Source organism: Aphelocoma coerulescens, unplaced genomic scaffold (assembly GCF_041296385.1).
Source record: "Aphelocoma coerulescens isolate FSJ_1873_10779 unplaced genomic scaffold, UR_Acoe_1.0 HiC_scaffold_205, whole genome shotgun sequence".
In the NCBI taxonomy this organism is placed as follows: Eukaryota; Metazoa; Chordata; class Aves; order Passeriformes; family Corvidae; genus Aphelocoma; species Aphelocoma coerulescens.
Window position 1 is genome coordinate 1,063 of NW_027183551.1, and position 18,169 is coordinate 19,231.

Below are 18,169 nucleotides of genomic sequence, written 5' to 3' on the forward strand. Positions count from 1 at the left end.
CCCTTATTCCCCCCCAAATTCACCCCCAAATCCCCTCAACTCCCCCCATTATTCCCCCCCAAATTCCCCCCCAATTCCCCCCAAATTCCCCCCCAACTCCCCCATTATTCCCGCCCAAATCCCCCCAAATTCACCCCCAAATCCCCTCAACTCCCCCCCTTATTCCGCCCCAAATTCCCCCCCAAAATCCCCCCAAGCTCCCCCCATTATTCCCACCCAAATCCCCCCTTATTCCCCCCAAATCCGCTCAACTCCCCCCCTTATTTCGCCCCAAATTCCCCCCAAATTCACCCCCAAAATCCCCCCCAATTCCCCCCCTTATTCCGCCCCAAATCCCCCCTTTTATCCCCCAAAATCCCCCCAAATCCCCCCCAACTCCCCCCATTATTCCCCCGCAAATTCACCCCCAAATCCCCTCAACTCCCCCCATTATTCCCCCCCAAATTCCCCCCCAAGTCCCCCCAAATTCCCCCCCTTATCCCACCCCGCTCCGCTGCCCCCCGCGCATGCGCGCTGCAGGCGGGGGAAGGAGCCGGCGGCGCGAGCGGGGCAGGCGGCGCCGTGGCTTAGTTGGTTAAAGCGCCTGTCTAGTAAACAGGAGATCCTGGGTTCGAATCCCAGCGGTGCCTTTTGGCGGGGGCTCCCTTTTTTGGGGGGACACCCCCGCTTTAGGGGGGGACACACCCAGTTTAATGGGGGACACTCCGTTTTGGGGAAAAAACCCGAATTTTGGGGGCTTAGTTGGTTAAAGCGCCTGTCTAGTAAACAGGAGATCCTGGGTTCGAATCCCAGCGGTGCCTTTTAGCGGGGGCTCCCTTTTTTGGGGGGGACACCCTCGCTTTAGGGGGGGCACACCCAGTTTAATGGGGGACACTCCGTTCTGGGGAAAAAACCCGAATTTTGGTCAAACCCCCCGAATTTGGGGGAAAACCCCCGAATTTTGGGGCTTAGTTGGTTAAAGCGCCTGTCTAGTAAACAGGAGATCCTGGGTTCGAATCCCAGCGGTGCCTTTTGGCGGGGACTCCCTTTTTTGGGGTGGAGGTACCCCCGCTTTAGGGGGGGGACACACCCAGTTTAATGGGGGACACTCCGTTTTTGGGAGAAAACCCCCGAATTTTGGTCAAAGCCCCCGAATTTGGGGGAAAACCCCCGAATTTTGGGGGCTTAGTTGGTTAAAGCGCCTGTCTAGTAAACAGGAGATCCTGGGTTCGAATCCCAGCGGTGCCTTTTGGCGGGGACTCCCTTTTTTGGGGTGATGTACCCCCGCTTTAGGGGGGGGCACACCCAGTTTAATGGGGGGACACTGCGTTTTGGGGGAAAACCCCCGAATTTTGGGGCTTAGTTGGTTAAAGCGGCCTGTCTAGTAAACAGGAGATCCTGGGTTCGAATCCCAGCGGTGCCTTTTGGCGGGGGCTCCCTTTTTGGGGGGGGACACCCCCGCTTTAGGGGGGGACACACCCAGTTTAATGGGGGACACTCCGTTTTGGGGGAAAACCCCCGAATTTTGGGGCTTAGTTGGTTAAAGCGCCTGTCTAGTAAACAGGAGATCCTGGGTTCGAATCCAGCGGTGCCTTTTGGCGGGGACTCCCTTTTTTGGGGTGATGTACCCCCGCTTTAGGGGGGGACACACCCAGTTTAATGGGGGACACTCCGTTCTGGGGGAAAAAGCACGAATTTTGGTCAAAACCCCCCGAATTTGGGGGAAAAAAACCCCGAATTTTGGGGGCTTAGTTGGTTAAAGCGCCTGTCTACTAAACAGGAGATCCTGGGTTCGAATCCCAGCGGTGCCTTTTGGCGGGGACTCCCCTTTTTTGGGGTGGGGGTACCCCCGCTTTAGGGGGGGCACACCCAGTTTAATGGGGGACACTCCGTTTTTGGGGGAAAACCCCCGAATTTTGGGGGCTTAGGTGGTTAAAGCGCCTGGTTAAAGTGAACAGGAGATCCTGGGTTCGAATCCCAGCGGTGCCTTTTGGCGGGGGCTCCCTTTTTTGGGGGGGACACCCTCGCTTTAGGGGGGGACACACCCAGTTTAATGGGGGACACTCCGTTCTGGGGGAAAAAACCCGAATTTTGGTCAAACCCCCCGAATTTGGGGGAAAACCCCCGAATTTTGGGGCTTAGTTGGTTAAAGCGCCTGTCTAGTAAACAGGAGATCCTGGGTTCGAATCCCAGCGGTGCCTTTTGGCGGGGGCTCCCTTTTTTGGGGGGGACACCCTCGCTTTAGGGGGGGACACACCCAGTTTAATGGGGGACACTCCGTTCTGGGGGGAAAAAACCCGAATTTTGGGGGCTTAGTTGGTTAAAGCGCCTGTCTAGTAAACAGGAGATCCTGGGTTCGAATCCCAGCGGTGCCTTTTGGCGGGGGCTCCCTTTTTTGGGGGGGACACCCTCGCTTTAGGGGGGGCACACCCAGTTTAATGGGGGGACACTCCGTTCTGGGGGAAAAAACCGAATTTTGGTCAAACCCCCCGAATTTTGGGGGAAAAAAACCCGAATTTCGGCGGTTTCGCTGGTTAAAACGCAGGGTGAAAGAGGAGATCGAAGGTTCGAATCCCAGCGGTGCCTTTTGCCCCTGCACCCCCTTTTTTTGGAGGGGGCCACACCCCCAATTTAATGAGGGACACTCCGTTTTTGGGGAAAAACCCCGAATTTTGGTCAAACCCCCCGAATTTGGGGGAAAAAAACCCGAATTTCGGTGGTTTCGCTGGTTAAAACGCAGGGTGAAAGAGGAGATCGAAGGTTCGAATCCCAGCGGTGCCTTTTGCCCCTGCACCCCCTTTTTTGGGGGGCCACACCCCCAATTTAACGGGGGACACTCCGTTTGGGGGAAAAAACCCCGAATTTTGGTCAAAACCTCCCGAATTTGGGGGAAAAAAACCCGAATTTCGGCGGTTTCGCTGGTTAAAACGCCTGGTTAAAGAGAACGGGAGATCGAGAGTTCGAATCCCAGCGGTGCCTTTTGCCCCTGCACCCCCTTTTTTGGGGGGCCACACCCCCAATTTAATGGAGGGAACCCCCCCAATTTTTTTGGGGGACACCCCCTTTTGGGCCCCTTTTTTTTGGTCTCAAAGCCGGGGTTCCTTTGGGATTTTTTTGGGGGGTGGGGGGGAGGATTTGGGACACAGGGGTGGGAATGAGGGAGGAATTTGGGATAATTTGGGGGTAAAAAGGGGGGGGGGGGGGGGGGGGGAGTGTTTATTTTGACCGGGCTGGAGAGAAATGGGGGTGAACCCCAATTTTTTGGGGGGTGGGTCGAAGCTGAATTTGGGGCCGGAACTGGGGGGGGGGAAGGGGGGTTTAGGAAGGGAGCGGTTTAAATTTTGGGGTGGGGGGGGGGTGGTGGGACAAGAGGTGCAAAACGAGGGGTAAAAAATGGGGTTCGGGGGGTGGTTTTGGGGTTTTTTTTTTGGGGGGTGGGGGTCAGGCGATGGTCAGGTGGGTGTCGGAGGGCACCCCACAAGCCCCTTTGTGCCTCTCGAAGAGCTCCTGGAGCCGCTCCACGTAGAGCCCGTGGTAGTGGGCGACCACCTCGGGCGAGGGGCGAGGAACCCGCGGAACCTCCAGGGGGGACCCCACTGCCGGGGAAAAAAAAAAGGGGGGAGGGGGGTTTAACACCTCAAAAATACCCCCGAGACCCCCCCCCCCCATCCCCCGGTCCCCAAAATCCACTCCAGGATTTCCAGATGAACTCAGGAATCCCCAAAATTCGCACGAATCCCCGCTAATAAAAAAAAAAAAAAAAAAATTCCTGGCGGAATCTCCAGATCCAACCCGGGAATCACCCCCAAAAATCTCTCCCGGAACCCCAAAATTTCCCCCATTTGCTTTGGTCGAAATCCCAATCCCCCCCAGCTCCCCAAAACTCCTCCAATTTCCACCCTTGATCCCCCAAATTTCCCCCAATTCCTTCCCCGCACCCCCAAAATCCCCCCAAGCCCCTCCCAGGCCCCCCAAAACTCCCCCAATCCCCCCTCCTTGACCCCCTAAAGCTCTCCCTGACCCCAAAAACTGCCCCCAAATCCCTCCCCGCACCCCAAAACCCCTCCCCAACCCCCTAAATCCCTCCCCGCACCCCCAAACTCCCCCAATTTCCATCCTCCACCCCCCTAAACCTCTCCCCGACCCCCTAAACTCCCCCCAAATCCCTCCCCGCACCTCCGAAACCCCTCCCAACCCCCTAAACTCCCCCCAAACCCCTCCCCGCACCCCCAAACCACTTTTTGACCCCCCAAAACATCCCCCAAATCCCTCCCCGCACCCCAAAACCCCTCCCCAACCCCCCCAAATCCCTCCCCGCACCCCCAAACTCCCCCAATTTCCATCCTCCACCCTCCCTAAACCCCTCCCCGACCCCCAAAAACTGCCCCCAAACCCCTCCCCCGGGCACTCACCCACCACGGTGAGGGGCACCCGGAAGGGGAGGAAGGGGAGCCCCCCCCGGCCCCAAAAGATGCAGGGGGCGAACCCCAAAATCTCCTTGAGGCCCCGCTGCAGCCGCCGGAGCCAGGAGCCCTCGGCCAGGGGGGGCTGCCGGAACGCGTCCTGCTCCCCAAAAACGTACACGGGCACCAGGGGGGCTCTGAGAAGCCCCCCCCAGGGAGGGGTCAGAGGGGCACCCCAAAACCGGTGTCCCCCCCCCGTACCCCGAAATTCCCTCCCAAGCCAAAATTTTTCACCCCCGAAGGCAGGAATTTGTTCCTCCCGTACCCCAAAAGTTCCTCCCGTACCCCCAAAATTTCTTCCCGAACCCCAAAAGGCTCCCACGGCACCCCCAGATTTCCCCCTGCACCCCCAAAAGGTTCCCCTGGACCCCGAAATTTCCTCCCCCACCCAGAAAGGTCCCCCCAAAACCTCACCGGGTGCTCCCCGCACCCCAAAATGTGCCCCAAAATCTCCTCTAGACCCCCTAAAACCCCTCCACGGCCCCCTTGGACACCCCAAAATCCACACCCCCCCCCCAGCCCCGCAAAACTCATCCAGACCCCCCCCCAAATCCCCCCAATTTCACCCCAAAACCCCCAACGGCCGCCCCAAACCAGCCCCAAATCCCCTCAAAACCCCCCGAAATCTCTCCCCAAACCCCTCCTAACCCCCCCAAATCCTCCCAGGACTCCCCAAAATCCTCTCAGAGCCCCCCAGATCCTCCCCAAATCGCCCCCCGCCCGTGGCACTGCAGGGGTGACATGGGAACATTTTGGGGTCCCCCCAAATCCCCCCAAAATCTCCCCAAATCCCCCCAAAATCTCCCCAAATCCCCCCAACCCCCCCCCAAAACCCCTCATAAGCCCCCCAAATCCTCCCAGGACACCCCAAAATCCCCTCAGACCCCCCCAAATCGCTCCCCCCCCACCCACTGGCGCCCCCCATGCCCCACCCGCGGCACTGCAGGGGTGGCATCGGCTGACACGGGGACACTTTGGGGTCCCCCCAAATCCCCCCAAAACCCCCCCAAAATCCCCCAAACCCCTCCCAGGACACCCCAAAACCCCCTCAGACCCCCCCAAATCGCTCCCCCCCCCCACTGGCGCCCCCCATGCCCCACCCGCGGCACTGCAGGGGTGGCATCGGCTGACACGGGGACACTTTGGGGTCCCCCCAAATCCCATCCAAACCCCTCCAAACCCCCCAAAATCCCTCCCAGGACACCCCAAAACCCCCTCAGACCCCCCCAAATCGCCCCACCCACCCACTGGCGCCCCCCATGCCCCACCCGCGGCACTGCAGGGGTGGCACCGGCTGACACGGGGACACTTTGGGGTCCCCCCAAATCCCCTCCAAACCCCTCCAAACCCCCCAAAACCACCCCAGGCCCCCCCCAAAAAACCCCAAATCACCCGTGGCGCAGGGCCAGGCGCACGAAGCCGTGGCGGCGGCGGAGGGTGACGCGGGTGACAGCCCGGGGTCCCCTCCAGAGCCTCGGCCGCGCCCCCCACCATGATCAGCAGCGCCTGCGACTCCCGCGACAGCACCGCGTCCAGGCAGCGCCGGCTGACCGGGCATAATCCTAAAAAAAAAGGGGGTCAGGGCACCCCGAAATATCCCAAAAATACCCTAAAAGCCCCCAGAAAAACCCCGCTAAAAAAGCCCTAAAAGTGACCCCCAAACCGGCAAATTGGACCCCAAAATTCCCCCAAAGCAGACCCCAAAGCGGACCCCAGGCAGCGCTGGCTGAGAGGGCACAACCCCAAAAAAAAGGGGGTCAGGACACCCCGAAATATCCCAAAAATACCCCAAAAATATCTCAAATCCCATAAAACCCCCGCCATTGGATCCCCAGAAAAACCCCAAAAGCAGATCCTAAAACTGCCTGAATTCCTCCACAAATTCCCCCAAATCCGCCCCAAATCCCCCATAAACCACCCCAAAACCCTCAAAAAACTCCAAAAAAACAAAAAAAAACCAAAAAAACCCAAATTCCCCCCAAAATCCCCTCTCACCCGCGGCCTTTGTGTACTCCCAGTACAGCCCCATCCATAACCCCCCAAATCCATCCCAAATCCCCCATAAACCACCCCAAAAAACCACCAAAAAACCCCCAAAAAAACAAAAAAAACCAAAAAACCCAAAAAACCCCCCAGAAAACCCAAAACCCCCAAATTCCCCCCAAAATCCCCGCTCACCCGCGGCCATCGCGTACTCCCGGTAGAGCGGCAGCCGGAACAGCCCCTCCAGGGCCCCCCAAATCCACCCCAAATCCACCCCAAATCCATCCCAAATCCTCCATAAACCACCCCAAAACCCTCAAAAAACCCAAAAAATCCCAAAAAATCCCAAAAACTCCCAAATTCCCCCCAAAATCCCCGCTCACCCGCGGCCATCGCGTACTCCCGGTAGAGCGGCAGCCGGAACAGCACCTCCAGGACCCCCCAAATCCACCCCAAATCCACCCCAAATCCACCCCAAATCCATCCCAAATCCCCCATAAACCACCCCAAAAACCAAAAAAACCCAAAAAATCCCAAAAAATCCCAAAAACTCCCAAATTGCCCCCAAAATCCCCGCTCACCCGCGGCCATCGCGTACTCCCGGTAGAGCGGCAGCTGGAACAGCCCCTCCAGGACCCCCCAAATCCACCCCAAATCTGCCCCAAATCCCCCATAAACCACCCCAAAAACCCCCAAAAACCCCCAAAAAACTCCAAAAAAAAACCCAAAAAACCCCAAAAACCCCGAATTCCCCCCAAAATCCCCGCTCACACACGGCCATCGCGTACTCCCGGTAGAGCAGCAGCCGGAACAGCCCCTCCAGGACCCCCCAAATCCACCCCAAATCCACCCCAAATCCATCCCAAACCCTCCATAAACCACAAAAAAAACCAAAAAATCCCAAAAAACCCCAAATTGCCCCCAAAATTCCTGCTCACCCGCGGCCATCGCGTACTCCCGGTAGAGCGGCAGCCGGAACAGCACCTCCAGGACCCCCCAAATCCCCCCCAAATCCTCCCCAAATCCCTCATAAACCACAAAAAAAACCCCTAAAAAACTCCCCAAAACCCCAAAAAAACTCCAAAAAACCCCAAAACCCCCCAAATTCCCCCCAAAATCCCCGCTCACCCGCGGCCATCGCGTACTCCCGGTAGAGCGGCAGCCGGAACAGCCCCTCCAGGGCCGCCAGGTTGGGGCGCAGCCCCGGGCAGGGACCGGCCCCGACCCCAAATTTGGGGGTCCCGGTGGCCCCGCGGCCCCCGGTGACGAAGGCGCCGAAGACCCCGATGCAGGAGATGCCGTGGGGGTGGGCGGGCAGCACGTAGCTGCGGCCGGGGGGCAGCGGCGCCTCGCGGAGCACCTGGGGACATTTGGGGGATTTGGGGAAATTTGGGGATTTGGGGACATTTGGGGGATTTAGGGGCATTTGGGGATTTGGGGACATTTGGGGATTTAGGGACATTCGGGGGCATTTGGGGATTTAGGGGCATTTTGGGATTTAGGGGCATTTGGGGACATTTAGGGACATTCAGGGATTTAGGGACATTTGGGGGCATTCGAGGATTTGGGGACATTCGGGGATTTAGGGACATTTGGGGATTTAGGGGCATTTGGGGATTTGGGGGCATTTAGGGACATTTGGGGATTTGGGGACATTGGGGGATTTAGGGACATTTGGGGAAATTTGGGGATTTGGGGGCATTTGGGGATTTAGGGGCATTTGGGGATTTGGGGACATTTGGGGACAGTGGGGGTGGGCGGGCAGCACGTAGCTGTGGCCGGGGGCAGCGGCGCCTCGCGGAGCACCTGGGGACATTTGGGGACATTTGGGGACATTTGGGGATTTGGGGACATTTGGGGATTTAGGGACATTCGGGGGCATTTGGGGATTTAGGGGCATTTTGGGATTTAGGGGCATTTGGGGACATTTGGGGACATTCGGGGATTTGGGGACATTTGGGGATTTAGGGACATTCGGGGGCATTTGGGGATTTAGGGACATTTTGGGATTTAGGGGCATTTGGGGACATTTGGGGGCATTCGGGGATTTGGGGACATTTGGGGATTTAGGGACATTTGGGGACAGTGGGGGTGGGCGGGCAGCACGTAGCTGCGGCCGGGGGGCAGCGGCGCCTCGCGGAGCACCTGGGGACATTTGGGGGATTTAGGGACATTTGGGGATTTGGGGGCATTTGGGGACATTTGGGGATTTAGGGACATTCGGGGGCATTTGGGGATTTAGGGGCATTTTGGGATTTAGGGGCATTTGGGGACATTTGGGGATTTGGGGACATTTGGGGATTTAGGGACATTCGGGGGCATTTGGGGATTTAGGGGCATTTTGGGATTTAGGGACATTCGGGGATTTAGGGACATTTGGGGATTTAGGGACATTCGGGGGCATTTGGGGACATTTGGGGATTTGGGGATTTAGGGCCATTTTGGGACATTTGGGGACATTCAGGGATTTAGGGACATTTAGGGACATTTGGGGATTTGGGGGCATTTAGGGACATTCGGGGATTTGGGGCCATTTGGGGCCATTTGGGGATTTAGGGACATTTGGGGACAGTGGGGGTGGGCGGGCAGCACGTAGCTGCGGCCGGGGGGCAGCGGCGCCTCGCGGAGCACCTGGGGACATTGGGGGATTTAGGGACATTTGGGGATTTGGGGACATTTGGGGACATTTGGGGATTTAGGGACATTCGGGGGCATTTGGGGATTTAGGGGCATTTTGGGATTTAGGGGCATTTGGGGACATTTGGGGACATTCGGGGATTTGGGGACATTTGGGGATTTAGGGACATTCGGGGGCATTTGGGGATTTGGGGACATTCAGGGACATTTGGGGATTTAGGGACATTTGGGGATTTGGGGGCATTTAGGGACATTCGGGGATTTGGGGACATTTGGGGATTTAGGGACATTTGGGGACAGTGGGGGTGGGCGGGCAGCACGTAGCTGCGGCCGGGGGGCAGCGGCGCCTCGCGGAGCACCTGGGGACATTGGGGGATTTAGGGACATTTGGGGATTTGGGGACATTTGGGGACATTTGGGGATTTAGGGACATTCGGGGGCATTTGGGGATTTAGGGACATTTGGGGACATTTGGGGACATTCGGGGATTTAGGGACATTTGGCGATTTAGGGACATTCGGGGGCATTTGGGGATTTGGGGACATTCGGGGGCATTTGGGGATTTAGGGACATTCGGGGATTTGGGGACATTTGGGGACATTCGGGGATTTGGGGACATTGGGGGATTTAGGGACATTTGGGGATTTAGGGACATTTAGGGACATTTGGGGATTTAGGGACATTTGGGGATTTGGGGGCATTTAGGGACATTTGGGGATTTGGGGACATTCGGGGATTTAGGGACATTTGGGGACAGTGGGGGTGGGCGGGCAGCACGTAGCTGCGGCCGGGGGGCAGCGGCGCCTCGCGGAGCACCTGGGGACATTGGGGGACATTTGGGGATTTAGGGACATTGGGGGATTTGGGGGCATTTGGGGATTTAGGGGCATTCGGGGATTTGGGGATTTAGGGGCATTTTGGGATTTAGGGACATTTGGGGACATTTGGGGACATTCAGGGATTTAGGGACATTTGGGGGCATTCGAGGATTTGGGGACATTCGGGGATTTAGGGACATTTGGGGACATTTGGGGACATTCAGGGATTTAGGGACATTTGGGGGCATTCGAGGATTTGGGGACATTCGGGGATTTAGGGACATTTGGGGATTTAGGGGCATTTGGGGATTTGGGGGCATTTAGGGACATTTGGGGATTTGGGGACATTGGGGGATTTAGGGACATTTGGGGAAATTTGGGGATTTGGGGGCATTTGGGGATTTGGGGACATTTGGGGATTTGGGGACATTCGGGGGCATTTGGGGATTTAGGGGCATTTTGGGATTTAGGGGCATTTGGGGACATTTGGGGACATTCGGGGATTTAGGGACATTTTGGGGATTTGGGGACATTTAGGGACATTTGGGGATTTAGGGACATTTGGGGACATTTGGGGACATTTGGGGATTTTGGGACATTTGGGGACATTTGGGGATTTAGGGACATTCGGGGGCATTTGGGGATTTAGGGGCATTTTGGGATTTAGGGGCATTTGGGGACATTTGGGGACATTCAGGGATTTAGGGGCATTTGGGGATTTGGGGACATTTAGGGACATTTGGGGATTTAGGGACATTTGGGGACATTTGGGGACATTTGGGGATTTTGGGACATTTGGGGACATTTGGGGATTTAGGGACATTTGGGGACATTCAGGGATTTAGGGGCATTTGGGGATTTAGGGACATTTGGGGACATTCGGGGATTTAGGGGACATTGGGGGATTTAGGGACATTTGGGGATTTGGGGACATTTAGGGACATTTGGGGATTTTGGGACATTCGGGGATTTGGGGACATTTGGGGATTTAGGGACATTTGGGGACAGTGGGGGTGGGCGGGCAGCACGTAGCTGCGGCCAGGGGGCAGCGGCGCCTCGCGGAGCACCTGGGGACATTTGAGGGATTTGGGGATTTGGGGATTTAAGGACATTTCGGGATTTAGAGACATTTGGGGACATTTGGGGATTTAGGGACATTTGGGGACATTTGGGGATTTGGGGACATTCAGGGATTTGGGGACATTTGGGGATTTGGGGATTTAGGGGCATTTGGGGACATTTGGGGACATTCAGGGATTTAGGGACATTTGGGGATTTGGGGACATTTGGGGACATTTGGGGATTTAGGGACGTTTGGGGATTTAGGGACATTTGGGGACATTCGGGGGCATTTGGGGATTTAGGGACATTTGGGGACAGTGGGGGTGGGCGGGCAGCACGTAGCTGCGGCCGGGGGGCAGCGGCGCCTCGCGGAGCACCTGGGGACATTTGGGGACATTTGGGGACATTTGGGGACATTTGGGGATTTGGGGACATTTGGGGATTTAGGGACATTCGGGGGCATTTGGGGATTTAGGGACATTCGGGGATTTGGGGACATTTGGGGACATTCGGGGATTTGGGGACATTGGGGGATTTAGGGACATTTGGGGATTTAGGGACATTTAGGGACATTTTGGGATTTAGGGACATTTGGGGATTTGGGGGCATTTGGGGACATTTGGGGATTTGGGGACATTCGGGGATTTAGGGACATTTGGGGACAGTGGGGGTGGGCGGGCAGCACGTAGCTGCGGCCGGGGGGCAGCGGCGCCTCGCGGAGCACCTGGGGACATTTGGGGGATTTAGGGACATTTGGGGACATTTGGGGATTTAGGGACATTTAGGGATTTGGGGACATTCGGGGGCATTTGGGGATTTAGGGACATTTGGGGACATTCAGGGATTTAGGGACATTTGGGGGCATTTGGGGATTTAGGGGCATTTGGGGATTTAGGGACATTTGGGGATATTTGGGGACATTCAGGGATTTGGGGACATTTGGGGACATTTGGGGACATTTTGGGACATTTGGGGATTTAGGGACATTTGGGGATTTAGGGACATTTGGGGATATTTGGGGACATTCAGGGATTTGGGGACATTTGGGGATTTGGGGACATTTTGGGACATTTGGGGATTTAGGGGCATTTGGGGATTTAGGGACATTCGGGGACATTTGGGGATTTAGGGGCATTTGGGGATTTAGGGACATTTAGGGACATTTGGGGATTTGGGGACATTTGGGGACATTTGGGGACATTTGGGGACATTCAGGGATTTAGGGACATTTGGGGACATTTGGGGATTTAGGGACATTTGGGGATTTGGGGACATTTGGGGACATTTGGGGATTTAGGGACTTTTGGGGATTTAGGGGCATTTGGGAACATTCAGGGATTTAGGGGCATTTGGGGATTTGGGGGCATTTAGGGACATTTGGGGATTTAGGGACATTTGGGGACATTTGGAGATATAGGGACATTTGGGGATTTAGGGACATTTGGGGACATTTGGAGATTTAGGGACATTTCGGGATTTAGGGACATTTCGGGACATTTGGGGATTTAGGGGTATTGGGGACACTGGAGATGTTGGGGCCATTTGGGGACATTTGGGGCCATTTGGGGACATTTCAGGATTTAGGGGTATTGGGGACACTGGAGCTGTTGGGGACATTTGGGGGTTTGGGGCCATTTGGGGACATTTAAGGACTTTGGGGGACTTTTGGGGCCATTTGGGGATTTAGGGACATTTTGGGACACTGGAGATGTTGGGGCCATTTGGGGCCATTTTGGGACATTTGGGGCCATTTCGGGATTTATGGATATTGGGGACTTTTGGAGACATTGGGGACATTTGGGGGTTTGGGGACATTTGGGGACTTTTGGGGACACCAGGGATATTTGGGGACTTTTCGGGACATTTCGGGACATTTGGGGATTTAAGGATATTGGGGACACCTGAGATGTTGGGGCCATTTGGGGCCATTTGGGGCCATTTGGGGCCATTTCGGGATTTAGGGATATTGGGGACTTTTGAAGACATTGGGGCCATTTGGGGGTTTGGGGACATTTGGGGACATTTAAGGACTTTGGGGGACTTTTGGGGCCATTTGGGGATTTAGGGATATTGGGGACACTGGAGATGTTGGGGACATTTGGGGACATTTTGGAACATTTCGGGATTTAGGGACATTTTGGGACACTGGAGATGTTGGGGACATTTGGGGACATTTGGGGATTCGGGGACTTTTGGGGACTTCTGGGGACATTTCAGGACATTTCAGGATATTGGGGACACTGGAGATGTTGGGGACATTTGGGGACTTGTGGGGACATTTTGGGACATTTGGGGATTTAGGGATATTGGGGACACTGGAGATGTTGGGGCCATTTGGGGCCATTTGGGGCCATTTGGGGCCATTTGGGGACATTTGGGGACATTTTGGGACACTGGAGATGTTGGGGACATTTGGGGGTTTGGAGACATTTGGGGAGATTTGGGGCCATTTGGGGCCATTTCGGGATTTAGGGACATTTTGGGACACTGGAGACATTGGGGACATTTGGGAGTTTGGGGCCATTTGGGGCCATTTGGGGCCATTTGGGGCCATTTTGGGATTTAGGGACATTTTGGGACACTGGAGATGTTGGGGCCATTTGGGGGTTTGGAGACATTTGGGGAGATTTGGGGCCATTTGGGGACATTTAGGGATTTAGGGACATTTTGGGACACTGGAGACATTGGGGACATTTGGGGGTTTGGGGCCATTTGGGGAGATTTGGGGACATTTTGGGGCCATTTCGGGATTTAGGGACATTGGGGACACTGGAGACATTGGGGACATTTGGGAGTTTGGGGCCATTTGGGGCCATTTGGGGCCATTTGGGGCCATTTGGGGCCATTTTGGGATTTAGGGACATTTTGGGACACTGGAGATGTTGGGGCCATTTGGGGGTTTGGGGCCATTTGGGGCCATTTGGGGCCGTTACCGTGATGGGGAAATAGTCACAGAAATGATCCCAAATCCGCCAGTTCCGGACCCAATCCCAGTGGCGCGGCCCTGGGGACACCGCGGGGGCCTTGGGGGGGGAGTTTGGGGACCCGCCCGGGGTCCCCAATCCCCCCGAGGGTGTCCCCAACCCCCCCTTGTCCCCCCCACACATCCCCAACGTCCCCAAACATCCCCAAATGGCCCCAAAAGTCCCCCAAACCACCCCAAAAGTCCCTCAAATCCCCCCAAAAGTCCCCAACCCCCCCCAACGTTCCCCAAAAGTCCCCCAAAGTCCCCAAACCCCCCAAAAGTCCCCCAAACCCCCCAAAAGTCCCCAAATGCCTCCAAACGCCCCCAAACGCCCCCAAACGCTCCCCAAACTGCCCCAAAATTCCCCCAAACTCCCCAAAAGTCCCCAAACGCCCCCAAACCCTCCCAAACTCCCCCAAACGCCCCCAAACCCTCCCAAATCCCCCCAAAACGTCCCCAACCCCCCAAATCCCCCCAAAACCCCCACAAACGCCCCCAAACGCCCCCAAACGCTCCCCAAATGCCCCCAAACTCCCCCAAAATTCCCCTAAACCCTCCCAAATCCCCCCAAATTCCCCCAAACCCTCCCAAATCCCCCCAAAACGTTCCCAACCCCTCCCAAATCCCCCCAAAACGTTCCCAACCCCTCCCAAATCCCCCCAAAACCCCCCCAAAACCTCTCCCAAACGCCCCCAAAAGTCCCCAAACCCCCCCAAATCCCCCCAACCCCCCTCAAACGCCCCCAAAATTCCCCCAAACGCCCCCAAATGCCCCAAAATGCCCCCCAAAACCCCCTCAAACGCCCCCCAAAACGTTCCCAACCCCTCCCAAATCCCCCCAAAATCCCCCCAAAATTCCCCCAAATCCCCCCAAACGCCCCCAAACCCCCCCAAAATTCCCCCAAAGCTCCCCCAAACGCCCCCAAATGCCCCAAACCCCCCCAAAATTCCCCCAAACGCCCCCAAAAGTCCCCAAACCCCCCCAAAATTCCCCCAAACGCCCCCAAAAGTCCCCAAACGCCCCCAAACCCCTCCAAAATTCCCCAAAACTCCCCCAAATCCCCCCAATCTCCCCCAAACGCTCCCAAATCCCCTCCAAAACGCCCCCAAACGCTCCCAAATCCCCTCCAAAACTCCCCCAAATCCCCCCCAATCTCCCCCAAAACGCCCCCAAAATTCCCCCAAACGCCCCCAAACCCCCTCAAACGCCCCCAAACCCCCCCAAATCCCCCAAAATTTCCCCAAAATTCCCCCAAAGCCCCACCGGCGTCGGGCCCGCGCCAGTCCCAGAGCCACCAGCCCGCGTAGGCCACGGGCACGAGCCAGAGGCGCGTCCGCAGCAGCAGCAGCAGCAGCGCCAGCGAGCCCGGCCCTAATCGGTTAATTAGCCAATTAGTTAATTAGCTAATCATCTAATTAGCATTCACTAATTAACGCTAATCGCTTTCATCAAACCCCCTTCGCAGGCCACGGGCACGAGCCAGAGGCGCGTCCGCAGCAGCAGCAGCAGCAGCGCCAGCGAGCCCGGCCCTAATTGGTTAATTAGCTAATTAGTTAATTAGTTAATCATCTAATTAGCGTTCACTAATTAACGCTAATCGCTTTCATCAAACCCCCTTCGCAGGCCACGGGCACGAGCCAGAGGCGCGTCCGCAGCAGCAGCAGCAGCAGCGCCAGCGAGCCCGGCCCTAATGAGTTAATTAGCTAATTAGTTAATTAGTTAATCATCTAATTAGCGTTCACTAATTAACGCTAATCGCTTTCATCAAACGCCCTTCGCAGGCCACGGGCACGAGCCAGAGGCGCGTCCGCAGCAGCAGCAGCAGCGCCAGCGAGCCCGGCCCTAATGAGTTAATTAGCTAATTAGTTAATTAGTTAATCATCTAATTAGCGTTCACTAACTAACGCTAATCGCTTTCATCAAACCCCCTTCGCAGGCCACGGGCACGAGCCAGAGGCGCGTCCGCAGCAGCAGCAGCAGCAGCGAGCCCGGCCCTAATCGGTTAATTAGCCAATTAGTTAATTAGCTAATCGGCTAATTAGCATTCACTAATTAACGCTAATCGCTTTCATCAAACCCCCTTCGCAGGCCACGGGCACGAGCCAGAGGCGCGTCCGCAGCAGCAGCAGCAGCAGCGCCAGCGAGCCCGGCCCTAATCGGTTAATTAGCTAATTAATTAATTAGTTAATCATCTAATTAGCGTTCACTAATTAACGCTAATGGCTTTCATCAAACCCCCTTCGCAGGCCACGGGCACGAGCCAGAGGCGCGTCCGCAGCAGCAGCAGCAGCAGCGCCAGCGAGCCCGGCCCTAATCGGTTAATTAGCTAATTAATTAATTAGTTAATCATCTAATTAGCGTTCACTAACTAACGCTAATCGCTTTCATCAAACCCCCTTCATAGGCCACGGGCACGAGCCAGAGGCGCGTCCGCAGCAGCAGCAGCGCCAGCGAGCCCGGCCCTAATTGGTTAATTAGCTAATTAGTTAATTAGTTAATCATCTAATTAGCATTCATTAATTAACGCTAATCGCTTTCATCAAACCCCCTTCCCCCCCGATAATTTTACCTCCCCCCCGGGTTAATTATTCGCGCCCCCCCCTTCCCGTCGTCGTTGTTAATTAATTGTCTCTTCTCGGGATAATTGATTGTCGCCTATTAATTAGTCCTTCTCGGGTTAATTAGTTGCCGCCGGGATTAATTAGCTCCCCGCTGGGATTAATTAATCCGTCACTAATGGCGCCTCTCCTTCGTTAATTATCCTCGCGCCTCAGGGTTAATTATTCTCCCCTCCCCGTTAATTAACCCCCCCCGGTAATTATCGCCCCGGGGTTAATTATTTTAGCCCCCTCCCCCGGCTTAATTACCTCCGTTAATTGCCTTGCTCTGGTTAATTAACCCCCCGTTAATTCCCTCCCCGTTAATTGCCCCCCTCGGGGTTAATTAGCCCCCCGTTAATTGCCCCCCCACCGTTAATTATTCCCCCGTGGCTAATTAACCCCCCGTTAATTCCCTCCCCGTTAGTTGCCCCCCCGTTAATTACCCCCCTCGGGGTTAATTAGCCTCCCGTTAATTGCCCCCCTCCATTAATTATTGCCCCATGGCTAATTAGCGGCCACTCCCGTTGTCTCCCTTTAATTATCCCCCTTGCGTTAATTAATTCCCCATTAATTACCCCTCCCCCGCTAATTACCCCCTCCCGGGATTAATTACCCCCACATAATTGCCCCTCAGGGGGTTAATCCCCGCCTCCCGGAGCTAATTACCCCCTCAGGGGTTAATTACCCCCACAGCGCTAATTACCCCCCGTTAATTGCCCCTCCCCTCATCCCCCCCAAGTACCTCCCTCCCCATTAATTACCCCCATTAATTACCCCTCCAGCGCTTAATCCCCCTCCTCCAAACTGTTAATTACCCCTCCCACTCATTAATTACCCTCCCAGCCCTAATTAACCCGCGCTAATTACCTCCGGACGTTAATTACCCCCTGTTAATTGCCCCCTCTGCCTTTAACCCCACCAAGCAACTCGCTCCTCCCCATTAATTACCCCCCCCAGTCATTAACTCCCCCCCATTAATTACTCCTCCAGCGCTTAATCCCCCTCCTCCAAACTGTTAATTACCCCTCCCACTCATTAATTACCCCCGCAGCCCCAATTAACCCGCGCTAATTACCCCCCGCCTTAATTACCCCCGGTAATTGCCCCTCCCCTCATCCCCCGCAAGAAACTCCCTCCTCATTAATTACCCCCCCAAGTCATTAACTCCCCTCCATTAATTACTCCTCCAGCGCTTAATCCCCCTCCTCCAAACTGTTAATTACCCCTCCCACTCATTAATTACCTCCGCAGCCCCAATTAACCCGCGCTAATTACCTCCCGCCTTAATTACCCCCGGTAATTGCCCCTCCCCTCATCCCCCGCAAGAAACTCCCTCCTCATTAATTACCCCCCCAAGTCATTAACTCCCCCCCATTAATTGCTCCTCCAGCGCTTTATCCCCCTCCTCCAAACTGTTAATTACCCCTCCCACTCATTAATTACCCCCGCAGCCCCAATTAACCCGCGCTAATTACCGAGGAAGAGGAAGGTCAGCATCCATTGCACCACGCACAGCGCCTGCACCGCGGAACGGAAAGACCCCCCCATACCTGCCCGGGGGGGGCAAAAAACGGGGTGACACCTCTGGGGGGGGGATCCCCGACCTTTTGGGACCCCTAAAAAATTTGGGGGACCCCCCCAAAAATTGGGGGGACCCCTCAA

At 55.7% G+C, this 18,169-nt stretch overlaps 1 protein-coding gene and 1 non-coding gene across 2 annotated transcripts; one reads left to right on the top strand and one right to left on the bottom strand.

Moving 5' to 3' along the window:
* Nucleotides 1-555: 555 nt before the first annotated feature.
* On the top strand, nt 556-629 carry TRNAT-AGU (transfer RNA threonine (anticodon AGU)). The gene has a single exon. It is a non-coding gene; the product is annotated as a tRNA-Thr (tRNA).
* Nucleotides 630-3,420: 2,791 nt separating this feature from the next.
* LOC138101157 (2-acylglycerol O-acyltransferase 3-like) lies at nt 3,421-18,055 on the bottom strand. The gene is given in 8 exon segments (XM_068999016.1): nt 3,421-3,575; nt 4,392-4,579; nt 5,835-5,890; nt 5,892-6,004; nt 7,554-7,785; nt 13,876-13,946; nt 15,171-15,278; nt 17,983-18,055. Coding segments are annotated over 8 exon segments (996 nt in total).
* Between the last annotated feature and the right edge of the window lie 114 nt (nt 18,056-18,169).